Source organism: Amblyomma mixtum, chromosome 9 (assembly GCF_055824585.1).
Source record: "Amblyomma mixtum isolate Tamu chromosome 9, ASM5582458v1, whole genome shotgun sequence".
Classification (NCBI taxonomy): domain Eukaryota; kingdom Metazoa; phylum Arthropoda; class Arachnida; order Ixodida; family Ixodidae; genus Amblyomma; species Amblyomma mixtum.
In genome coordinates this window covers 106736816-106749151 of record NC_143020.1, presented here as the reverse complement: position 1 = coordinate 106749151, position 12336 = coordinate 106736816, and the positions used below count along the sequence as shown (strand labels likewise).

The window sequence follows — 12336 nt, the reverse complement described above, 5'->3', positions numbered from 1 at the left end:
CAGGTATTAAAATAACCCACTCACTATGAAGTTCTCGCTATTTGGAGCGAGCCTGCTCCTAGCAATGTTGATGATGGTGAGTAGTGTGTTCTTTAGTTCTATTGAGATCAAGAGAAATGGACTGCCCGCTATTGGCGTTTTTTTTTTTGTTTTTATAGGCGGTGTGTAAACGAATGTGTATTCATGCAAAGCCAATAAGTCAGCCTTTGGCCGGTAACAAATAGACGCACATATTTATATTACACATAAATACAGATGACACGCTCTTATATAAATGGAGGCAAATGTTTATATCGCATAATTATAATACAAATAACTTATTATATGTTGTTCTCTTAGCTGCATGAGAGTTAGAAAGAATTATGCATACATTTTGAACTTCCAGACTTTCTTAAATACAAGCTTCAGCTTTAGAAATTGCACTCTTTGTTATTCATTCTATTATTTTTTGTAAGGCGAAGGGGGCCCACTACTGTTTTGATGGGTAGGTTCAGCACTTAGCGTTGTTATGCCTGGGCTGTATGGTAATTTAATGCGTATGTAGAATTCTAAAGGGCGTCGCACAATTTCTATTTCCAGCTGCGAGCGCAAGAGTTGGAATACGATGAACTCGGCAAGTATTGCAGGATTTTTTTTACGGATTTCCGAATAATAATCCTTCAGAGTATAGAACGGAACCTTTCAAATGACTCTAATAAAGTTGCAACGACTACAGTGCACAAGTTTTTTTTTAGGTCTTCAGAGAAAAGAAAAGAAGGGTTATCAGGCAATGCTGCGAAGATTCTTTCTTTACTGCTGTCAGTGCCATTCTGGTACATTCCGCAACTACCTTAATCGAAGTAATTCCTTCGAAACTGCACCTCCTTGAATTGTGCTCCTAGAATAGGGTCCTTTTTAAACTAATAAAATCTCGGTTATTGAATCAGCACTTATCTAGTAAAACAAGGATGGAAAGTTTGGCAAGTCGGCATCAGTGATCCATGAAAAAAGGGGTAGCGCAAAACCAAGACTACGGACCAAGAATTGATGCACACACCACACGCTCTGTTTTGTATGCATCTATTATTTACCCGTCGTCTTGGTTTGCCCTACCCGTCATACCATGCATTCAGTAAAACGAAACCCCTGGAAGCTCACTTCTCTTTTCCGAATTTGTTGCGTCGGCGCATTTTGCAACAGGTTACGTCAGTGTGTTGTCCGGTAGTTGCAAACGCTATGGCCATAGACTGGCCTCGTGCTACTATCTATTTAGAATACCCGTCGTCTTGGTTTGCGCTACCCCTCATACCATGCATTCAGTAAAACGAAACAAAGTGAACACGGGCCTCCCCTCTTGTCAAAACGTCGGCTATCGGGCCCAGGCTCCCCGTCAATCCCTTTTACGCCCTGTTTTGTATTTTCATGAATCCCACCTTCCTGCTCTGTCTCTACCACTCATCCGTTGAACCAAACACGGTCCATGTAAGTTAAGGACTGTTAAGTCATTCACAAAAGTACTGATCGAAGATGTGCGGCTTGCTAGTCGGTGGTAAATATGTTGCAGTACAGAGTGTTGGTAGTCTATTCCAAACAATGTGGGAAAAATGTTTTTAGAAGGCTGCCAGAATATGCTGCATGCCGCTAAAGCTGTAAAGTTACCTCGGGAAGTTTGAACTTTTCATTCAACGCATTGCATTTCCATGCTCGTGAAAACAGAGTTGATGTGACCAAAAGCCACATTTTCCAAGTCCAGCAGCATTTTACAGGTTGCAGCTGGCAGGAAGAGTAGCGGTATCTATCAGCCCATTCGCGCGGCATTTCAACGCATTATATACTTAAGTCTCAGTTAAAATCGAAAATATCTCAAATGAGATACGCGCCCTTCGCTACGGTGTACTTCAATACAAATTCAGTTTGGCTAGTACCCAGGTAGCACCGAACATTAGAATAGTGTTATAAAAATGTTATGTAAGTTGGAGTAATGTTACATGTTGCATAGTAACTTTACATTAACATTAAAAATTAACATATAACGTTATAAGTTACATAGGAAACATTACTTTCGCATTCTAAACAAACGTTGTTTTAATATAATCTTCTAAATTTTATTATAATGTTAGAGTCGCAACTATAAAACAACATTGCAAATATATTTCGAGCACGGATTTCCAGACATTTTCTCACTGTTCTTAGAGTAAAGATATTTTCAACTAACAGTACCTTGTAATCACATCTCTTAGATAGTACTCGCCATAGATTACATGAAGAGCCCCATTATTTTGTCACAAAACTTTAGTTATTACCCATTCCCCACTGTCACTCATGGGATATCCCGCAGTAGCGAGTATATAAGCTCGGCGGCATGATATCCGTTTGGAGGTGAGTGAATACGAGTTGCTGTGTTGTAGTGTAGTGGAGAAGGTGTCGCTCTTGTTGTTGGTTCTTGCAAAGTGTTGTAAGTTGTGTGCCGTCACCACTGGCAGGCCTGCATTCTTGTGCGGGGCTGCTTCACCATTTTCGAGAATGTTGCATTTGTGTTGTTTACATGTTTCGTGAATGTTTGGGGAAGGTTATTCGAGCATTTATATGTAACATTACAAAAACATTAGAAAGAATGGACATTAAGGATATTGAAATAACAATTGAGCGTAACAAAAATGTAACATTATCGCAATGTGTCGCTGCTACCTGGGTAGGCGCACATCGTATGGGAAGAGGTGAGTGCGAACAACTGCCCAACTGCCCCTGTATCTATGAGGACCTGGCCCATTGCCTCTTCTATTGCCCGGCTGCTCTACAGTCGAGTTCCTACCCCCCACTTTCTCTATCCATCACCACCTGGCTCGATTGGCTTGGCGCTGAAGGGGAGAAAGAACAGTGACTTCGGGTCGCCCAGGTGATCGACATGCTCGGCCTGTAAATTACGACCGAATAAAGGACGTTTGCCACACTACTACTGCTACTACTACTACTACTACTACTACTACTACTACTACTACTACACGAAAAACGAACAACCATAAGCGCTGGTGGTCGTCCCCTATGGTGCGATTCATGTTTTGATCACGCTCACGTTTTTTCAAACGAATTCGCTACTGAGGGGTAACAAATGGCGCTACATTGTGACGCCCATCCAAAGTGACTTTGTAATCTCTAGGCGCGTGTTTACCTCCCTTAACCTCCACTCCCCCTTGCAGGAATCGAAACTTATGCTTCTCCAAAGCCAGTGGAAAAAGGCAGGCCTGCTCTCCGGGGCGAATATCCGTGGGTGGTACGACACTTCTCTCCGCCATTCTCTCCGTGCTAAACAAAAACTTGAAACATTTTTTTTCTTGCGGCAAGACGAAGGACAAGTAGTTCCTAATACTTAGCCTATGCTCGGCGGGTTTCATTAACTGACGCGTGCTAGTTAAGAAATGAGAGATGCAAAGAAGCACAAAACATGATGACTATGAAGACCAAAGATTGCTCTCTTAGAACTACGCATTTCTACACGGAGATTATAGGCACGCAGAACAGGACTGTTCTTATTGTTGTGCCCTCGGAGTAGGCAATGAAGCAGTTACGTCTATTCCTTTTCCACGTCTGACTTGGAGACAGATGAAAAAAATAAAGGAGAATTGGCTGTGTACATTCTCATTCGCAAAGATAATTCATCTCCTTTTGAGCAGCGTGCTGACGCAGTTGGTCCCTTTCTTATGCTTGCCAACAAAAAGATTTTTGCGATTAAGGACGTCCTATAAGAATGCATCTTTATGTGCATCCGTTAGTCAGGAAGATGCAAGGAGACGAAAGGAAGGGAGAATTACCACAAAAGTGCACAAGTCTAAAAAACAGCCTGTTTCTGTAGACAGCTGTTAGGGCTTATTTTATGTCTCCATATGTGAGCCTTTGTACCTACCTGCAAATCAGCGCTGTGGATTGTCGACCACCTTAAAGCTGCATCTATGGGTGGAGGCGTTCGCCACCAACATGGTCAGGACCATCAATCTTTTGCATGTGGCCGCCAATAACGCCAGGGTAAACCTGCCAAGAACCAGAGACTAATTTACCGAGAACCCGTTTTTGACGGCCATTCGCGGAGAAATCTCTTCAGCTTATTCAGGAATTATTATTAAATTATTAAACCCCAATAAACCAATAAACCAATCAAGAATTCATGTCGTCGCAGGTTATGAACTGGTGTTGAAGTCACACTAAGCGTTCGCATTTTTTTCCCTTAAGAGTTGAGCACTTTTGTGTCCTATTGCGAGGAAGGATAGGAAGAAGGTCGAAGAAAGTGTTTTTGTTACCATACCTTTCTATATTGCACAGCGCTGTGTGCAACATTCTGAAGTAATTAACTGTAGTCCAAGATTCGAGACGCGTTTGTGTGTAGCGGAACTACCATAACCCGCTCCGTAAGATGTTAAACCATGATGACAAACAGCATCTTCTTCATGCGCTGTCACTATGGAATGTTATTCCAGAAAATTTTTCGCCTACTCCGACTGAGTCGTTGTTCGCTCTTTTATTCAGTAGAAATGACGGAAGTGGAAAATAATCTTGTCGCTTATTTTACTGTTTTTGAGGTTTTCATCGCTGTCAAAACAAACCGGGGCAAATTTCAATGTGGAGGAAGCATTATAACGAGACGTCATGTCCTGACAACCTCAGGATGTGCAGAATACACGTGAGTTGTTTTAATTTGACTAATTATCCCGCCGAAAAAGTCGACTGATTTTAGCTGTCTACTTTGTGTTAATATTTGTACCGCCAGGAATCCAAAATATGTCCAGCTTTTACATTATTAGTTCTTGCACCAGCCTGCGCATATCTCAGTATTCATGGTCGAAATAAATTAAGTAGCATAAATTAAGGAGCTCTTGCCTCGAACGCAACAGCACGTTCCTGTAAAATACATTGCTTATTTCCAGCCACCACACTCTCAAGATACATAGAGCTAAAATTCCTGAAAGCACTCAAGTATCCTTGTCGCGCCCTATCCAAGGTGTCAGAACATAATTAGTGAACGAAACTTACGTCCTTGGCACTGCTTCGTGTCAGGATCCTGTCTAAAATTGATAGCGTCTGTGCACACAATAAAAACCCACGGCTGTCTAGCTAGCATCCCGTACGACATGACAGTCGGAAAAACTTATGTGAATATTGCTGCCTGGAGTTTACAGGACCAAGAAATTATAATTCAGTAAGCATTTAACGCTTCGCTGGCCGGACATTAATGATTTATTGAAAAAAAACCCGTGCTGCGGAAAAGCACCGCTTCTATCTAGACACGAGAATTTAATTTCATTGCCCTCAAATGAGGTGATTGGGTATGCATCGGTGAGCACCATTCGAAATGTCCCATGGAATGCTTTTTAATCTAGTGAATACCTTGTGTGCGTCTCAGAAAATTCACCAGTGGGTCACTGAGTCTCTTATATAGTTGATAGAATGTGTAGCGTCCTCTAGGTTAAGTGATTTGCACTACAGCGACAGAAGGCGCGTTAATAAAGTCACGGAGGTTACGCCACCATCATTGTTTAGAGCACGTGCGCTGGAAAATTAATCGCATAGAAAGGGAATAGGAGAGCTGTGGGGAAGCGTAAGCGAAACAAGTGTTCCTAAACATCGGGGATCGGGAACATGGCACCTCCAGTGCTTCTAACAAGGACTGCGCATTTAAGACGCACTAGAGTCGAAGGAGGTCCGATGCTGTTTTGTTTTCTTCCGGTGCAGACTCGTCATGTCAGTTTCTCGTTAGAGAAACCCTTCTAACCGAACTCAAAGCGGAAAAACTTGCCAAACAACGTATCTTGCTCAATCAAGCACGTACTCGCACTCGGAACCGTTGCTGACAGAACTACAGCGTCCGTCTAATGACGAGGTTCAGGGCTGAATATCATCCGCGGTGTGGAACCCGATTCGGTGTGATTTTACAGCGTGTTGTAGACTGTATGCACAATCTCCTGTGACCCAATATTTTCGGCCATGTTATGTAGAAGAAGAAAGTACAACCGATGGAAGAGATGGTCGAAACTGATGCTTACACCCGCAGTATGAGTAGCATAAAAGTGCAACCAAAGCTAGAATTCTGCCCTCTCTGTCTTATGGCAAATAAAAGTTTTGTTCCTCCCCCTACGCAACACTTGCCAAAGAAAAAAACACATCACAGATGCGCTGCTCCTGATTTCATTTCACGCGCATGCAGCGGGCTGGTGATAAAAAGGATTCAAGTCAGTTACGGCAGCACTTCGCTGGCTCACGCAAAGAAAGTGGATGTGGAAAGAATTATGGTCCATCCAGGCTCATCAGATGCAGACGGCGTTGCAATCCTGCAGGTGACATTCTTCATTTCCTACGTTTCATTTGTTTGTTTACTGCTTTCACTAATCGCTTGGAGAGCAACCGATTCCAAGTTTCAAATTAGAATGAGAGCAAAATTGTCATAGAAGGATGGAGTAAGTCTTCGGGTTGAGACGTAAACAATATAATCAAGGTTTTGTAGAAATGCCGTGCGGCGGGGAATGTACAGTGGTGAGCAGCCTTGTCTAGAGCGCTTGAGCAGTGCGCACTTGGTAACAAAAACCGAAATTAGTGAGCAGCCCCTCATTACAGGGCAAAGTTTTCGTGCCTGCTTTGTTTACGAGGCTATCTGGCGCTACTTCCGTGCAAGCGTTGCAGCTGGACCCTAGAGGCTGCCACAAAATCTGGATTTGTTTGCAAGGAAGTGCACCGCCCGAGCGCTCTAGACAAGGCTGCTCACCACTGTACAGTGCGTGAATTGTCGTTCCATCGAGCGCTATGTAAGATCAGCCCAAGGTGCACAGGTACTCGGCCCAGTATCGGAATAAGATGGTTTCACCCTGGTCCTTTGTAGGACCGGCGTTTTCCAATACATTTCCAATATTGGGCCAATTACATTAACTGCTTGGGAAGCTGCGTGGGAAGCCCTCGTTTTCGCTCGCTACTCCTCTTGAAGCTGAGCAGCCCGTATTGTAACCTTTTTTATACAAAGAGGCTGTCGATAAGATAAAGTAGTTTGTGGGGGCTGTTCTCCTGCAGAAACATCAGCATGCTCCGACTCTCAGCGTTGTCCGTTAGCCGCAGGAAAGGCGTTCCTCCCTCGTAACCTTAAGTGCAACTTCCAGTAATGATCATGTTAAGTGCAACTTCAGGAATGATCATCTTCAGAGTCGTGAAGGCAGTTGTTATTGCTGTTTCATAAGTGACATGGCGCATACCCACGACGGGGGATAGGCCAAGGTTGTTGTTGTTGTCCTCTAAATAATGGCGCGTACCCACTGCGAGGGATTGGCCAAGACACAGGCAGGAACTGAGAGGTACTCAGAATGTTAAACAAGTGAATAATTGGGGGGGGGGATAATGGTTATAATGATAATAGTAATAATTGGGAAATAAATGAAAGAAATTCAGATGTGTAAATGAAATAAGCTAAACAAATACTGTGAGATCGGTGACTGAAATAGACAACGGGGCTCCATGTTTCGGAAAGCTTTCGTTGGAGAGAAATATTGATCATGAGAAAGATCAGAGCTTAAGACGACAGCCGTTTAGTGTCTGTAAGGAAGTTCTGAATGGCGGAGAGCCCATTCCAGTTACTGTGCCCAAGGAAGGAAGCACCAAGAGACAGAACAGCCCCAGCTGACAGACTTAGACCTAGCTGACGTAACCGATGCTCTAGCAAGCGGCTCCGTAAAGAGGAGAAACAAACGGCAGCAGGGTTTTGTCAAGGCAGTGTTCTGATACAGAACAACTTCTTCTTCTTTCATCCGAGCTTATCCGAGCTTGCGCCTATTGGTTGCAGCTGGCGCGACGCTCCTCCGAGTTACCCGCGTTACTCCGAGGCTTAACCTCTAGATGGACGCCTTTTTAGCTAACGAGGCATGTAGTGCTAACGCCCTAAAAATCCACCACTTTATCCGGTAGGCTCGGGCATAAGCTGAACAATACAACATTCCCTCTTCCTCCTCATCCACTTTTTATCCAGATAAAAGGAGAGTTTCGATACAGCAGGGACATTCAGCACGTAACGCTGCCAGGGGGAACTCGTGAATATGCTGGAGCACATGTAGCTGCTCCCCGGTGGACCACATATAAACCAGGTATGTGCTATGGTCTTGATATATCTAATTTATATATTTATTTATTCATTAGTTACCTGCATCGCCCCGCAGGGCATTACAGCAGGGGGGTACAGACTTCATTATAGGTATAAAACAATTATTGCAGTGGATGGGAAAATGCTTCATTAGATGTAATACATACAATGCTCGATGGCAAACTGTTCCAGTCCCGAACAGTTCTAACAAAAAAAGAATAACGCAAGACGTCACCCTTGCAAGAAAATTCCCTGACATTCAAGCAGTGGTCCAGTCGCTTTGATATATAATGAGGTGCCTGGATATATTGTTCGCGGTTTATGCCAGTTTTTGAATAATAAATCTCATTGAAAAATTTTAATCTGATGTACCTTCTACGGTCCTTCAACTCTTGCCAGTTAAGTTTTCGCTTGCTTTCCGTCATACTAACTTGCCGATTATAATTACCAAGAACAAATCTAGCAGCCCTATTATGAATTTTCTCTAATTTTCCAACACAATCAGATGTGTGTGGGTCCCAGCAAACACATCCATATTCAAGTATGGAGCTTACATGACTGAAATACAGCTGTGTTTTTAAGTTACTTGGTAAATGGCTAAAATTCCGCCGTAGAAAACCCAAACGTTATGCTTCCTTATTCGCAATATAATTAATGTGCATATTGTATCGCAAGTCCGATGTAAAAAAGACGCCTAGATATTTAAATGACTTAATATCTAATTGAATGTTGATTAAGGGAATGAGCTTTGATGTCCACGCCTAAATGCATTGCGAAACCATGATTTGAAACGCTTTTGGAATGAGCACGTCCAGTACATCATTGTCGGTTTTGTTTTTCTAAGAAATATGAGCTCAACAACTGGAAAGATTCAGACGATTAATCAGCAGGCCTGAAGCATGCTTAATTTCTTAGTGAACTGAGTAACGGCCGTGAAAACTAAATATTTTCAGCGGAAGCAGTGGCGGTCACGTGCTCTGCTGGAAGTTGTTGCCCTTTGTGTGTAAGTGTTTTATCATGTTGTCATGTTTCACCTACAAGTGACGGAGCAAACCCCGAATCATTAGTCGAACCTGGAGAAAGAAAGGAATTTTGCAAACAGCGCTACGGGCCGCATCAGCATCCCACTCATAAATCGCCCAAGTGTGAACTGCAACGTACTGCCCTAGAGAATTATGGGTCCCTGTAGGAAAGTGGGTCTTTCATTGTCACAGTCATTCTTGACGCCATCCTATTGCGTCTTGTGCATTATTTGAGGCCAATGTGCATTTACTACCTTTGTGCTGTATGTAGCAGGCAGTCAGTGTAGATATTAAGAAATTATCTACACCTTTCTCCGGTTTAAGACATCATTTATAGAAAAACAATAATGCAGAATTATTACAGGTGTCACACAAAAATCCAGTCAGTATGCCATGTCACGAAATTCACTGACTGGTCCAAAAAGGTCACGTGAACTTGTCAGGTCCCCACAACCTGCCACTGAGGCAGGTGACGACTCGTCTCCGGATTGTGAGTAACCTGCCAACCATGGTAGATGACATTCAATTACTGGTCGAGGAAAGTCACGACGCTTTGTGGCTTCATGACAACCTAGCAAGACCACGCATCTAGGCAGGAGCCTAGACTGGTAATCGAAAAAAAGAAAAAGACATACTGCAGAGGTCGGCAGTGTCCCAGCACAATCGACACCTGCTGCTGCTGCTGCTAGAAGTCCGAATAAGGCGGTTGATGAATCGACAATTGCACGAATCTGCCACAAACACACACAGAAGTTGCGACAGCAGCTGTGACAGATGTGAAATTTAATGCTATCGTATTCCGCTCTTAGGATGACTTAAGAACCACTATAGATTTTGCTTCTGTAGAATCCATGGATATGGGCCAAGTTTTTTACGTCCATAAGAAGTATATCCTTTAGGTTTAGCTTTTTGTTACTTGTATATTCAATACTATGTCTCAGGTGTCGAAGACTGGCTAGGTGCAATCGTTTGCTTTTGCATTTCACTGACAATAACTACTACGCCGTGTCTCACAACGTAGGGCCTAAAGATGCGGCATACCTTGAGGCAGTTTTTCAAATGATTGAACGAAACGACGTTTGCAAGAGGAGATATGAGCCACTCTACAGGACCGACTTCATGTACTGTACTAAAAGCGGCTTCTCGACTGGCGAGGTATGTGATAACTTTGTGTTCTTAAAGAATGTTTCGGGCTTTCCAGCTACGAACACAGAAGTCGAACTAGAGATTTTTTTACATATAGAGCTTGTTCACCCTCTTGGAGAATACAAACAGGAGCGATAAAAAAAAAAAAACATGCTGCTGAAGTTGCTGTCCTCCTTTTCGTTGAAATACTATTGGCGTCCACAGACCTGCTGCAAAGTTGATAAAGAATTTCATCTAGCGGGGGAACTAAAAAGTTAAAGCGATTTTGACACTTAGCGGTGCGATGGGCTATTTATAAAACTATGAGATTCGTATCCAGAGTAAAAAATGTGTACTCTGCAGGATCTCCTCTTGAGAGGTTACTTCTGGCTGTGGCCTTTGTGAGAACTGTATCTTGATGGCTATTGCTCTTCTGTACCCTACAAAACCTTTTTTTCCATTAAGTAGTGTTCTGTCGTTAGAGCGCGGTAAGCGATTGGCATAGGCCAGTATCAACTGGCCCTCATTATCTGTCTAATAGCAAACTGTCGTGATGCAGTCTCAGAAAGGCTTTGAGTAGAGCTCCTTTGACGCCTTGCCCTCGCCGACCATTCAGGGACAATTTGGAGGGCCCCTGACACTTCGCGGCAAGGATGGCCGCAGTGTACTGATTGGCATGGGCTCAAGTATTCGGACCGGTTGCTTACGACAAGACATCATCACACGTGTGGATGCCTTCGTGCCCTGGATACAAAGGATCATTGGTGGGGAGAACGCCTACAAGGAACTCCCACCCGGCGGGAATTTCCTCGACCTCCCTTGGACACCGTACTACTTGTCATTGGACGCGCCAGCCCCGGAGCCTGTATTCTACTAAATACAGGGCACGTGGTGCGAATGAATAAAGTTTCATTTTGAAGAGGTACGCAGGGGCTTTTGCTTCCGAGTCCTACCCTTATAAATATTTGTTCTTCTTAGTTTCTCTACGTTAGATACATTCTTGGTTACCAGGCACACTTGTCTCCGGTAGTCAGGCTAGCTAGCGTGATTAGTTAGCCAGTAACGGCGTTATTCGCTTTGAGGGAGCGAGTGAAGAGAAGCAGTGAAGCAATGCCATAGAAGCCAGTTAATCGCAAATCAATCTTGCGTACCGAGAGTCAGGTTTCGTGTGGAGTCAGATTTTGAGGCTAAGGCAGAATTTAATAGCCTGGCAGAGCAAAAACAAAACCTTCGGAGCCCATCTCCCGCTCTGCCCCTGGACAAGGAAAGAGAGAGAGAGAGAGTGAAGAACGCAAAGGAAGATAAGGTAATCGGATAGCGTCCTGCAGGTTACCCTACACATGGAGCGGGCTACAAAGGGGTAAAGCAAGCGACAGAAAAAAAAAATGGAAGTTCAGTTCGAAGTATGGAGCGTTGCGATGCTGTTCTTTGGTCTGCAAGACGAAAGGGCGCCCGGTGCTTGCCTGCATTCTGGCCATGATATTAAATATTTGAATCCTGATAGCGGTGGTGCTACCGCTAGCCTACGCTTCCTCTTGGCTCAATTATGCCTTTTGGCGTCGTTTTTAAGGCCGAGAAATCATGAACCACGACCACGTGACCATAATGCCAAAGTCTCATTGGCTAGCAGGTCAAGTCATAATCAGAATTTCAAATTCTCAGCTGCCACTAGGATATCACATGACCGGAATCTTGATTAATCTGAAGTTAGAGGGTGATCACAGAATTATGGGTGATGCCGTTCAACTGAACTTTACCGCAGCCATATTACAGTGACTAAGATGACAGTGACCCCTTGCGCTGCGAAAGACATTGCTTGCCCGGTTATCTGGTGTAGAATTCGCAAATGCGAATTCAGCACGAAGAAAAGCATCGTGAAAGACAGCACTACGCATAGGCGACGTGTAGCATGCAAACGTGCTTCCATACTGAGCAACGCAAATTCGTGTAGTTGCAAAAGTGACTCTGCTCTATCTCCGGGTGGTGTATTCATAAATTCTTATTTGCAAATACAAGTCTGATAACTTCACTACGAAGTTAACAGCAACATGACGAGAGCAGTATAGCAACACGCAGTCGTACTGCGGCTGAAAAAAATCAGCAAAT

General features: G+C 43.7%; 1 protein-coding gene across 1 annotated transcript; it reads left to right on the top strand.

The window, feature by feature from the left end:
* Positions 1-25: 25 nt before the first annotated feature.
* Positions 26-11107, top strand: LOC149330565 (venom protease-like). The gene is made up of 8 exons (XM_089559449.1): positions 26-76; positions 580-613; positions 3177-3250; positions 4551-4651; positions 6173-6302; positions 7973-8087; positions 10127-10260; positions 10847-11107. The coding sequence occupies exons 1-8, from the start codon at positions 26-28 to the stop codon at positions 11105-11107; spliced, it is 900 nt and encodes a 299-aa protein (XP_089415575.1).
* Positions 11108-12336: the final 1229 nt, after the last annotated feature.

Excerpts from the sequence above, each read along its gene's own strand:
- LOC149330565 (XM_089559449.1), top strand. The coding sequence starts at position 26 with ATGAAGTTCTCGCTATTTGGAGCGAGCCTGCTCCTAGCAATGTTGATG. Across the intron at positions 77-579 it reads TCCTAGCAATGTTGATGATG|CTGCGAGCGCAAGAGTTGGA; the intron begins GTGAGTAGTGTG and ends TTCTATTTCCAG. Across the intron at positions 6,303-7,972 it reads ACGGCGTTGCAATCCTGCAG|ATAAAAGGAGAGTTTCGATA; the intron begins GTGACATTCTTC and ends CTTTTTATCCAG.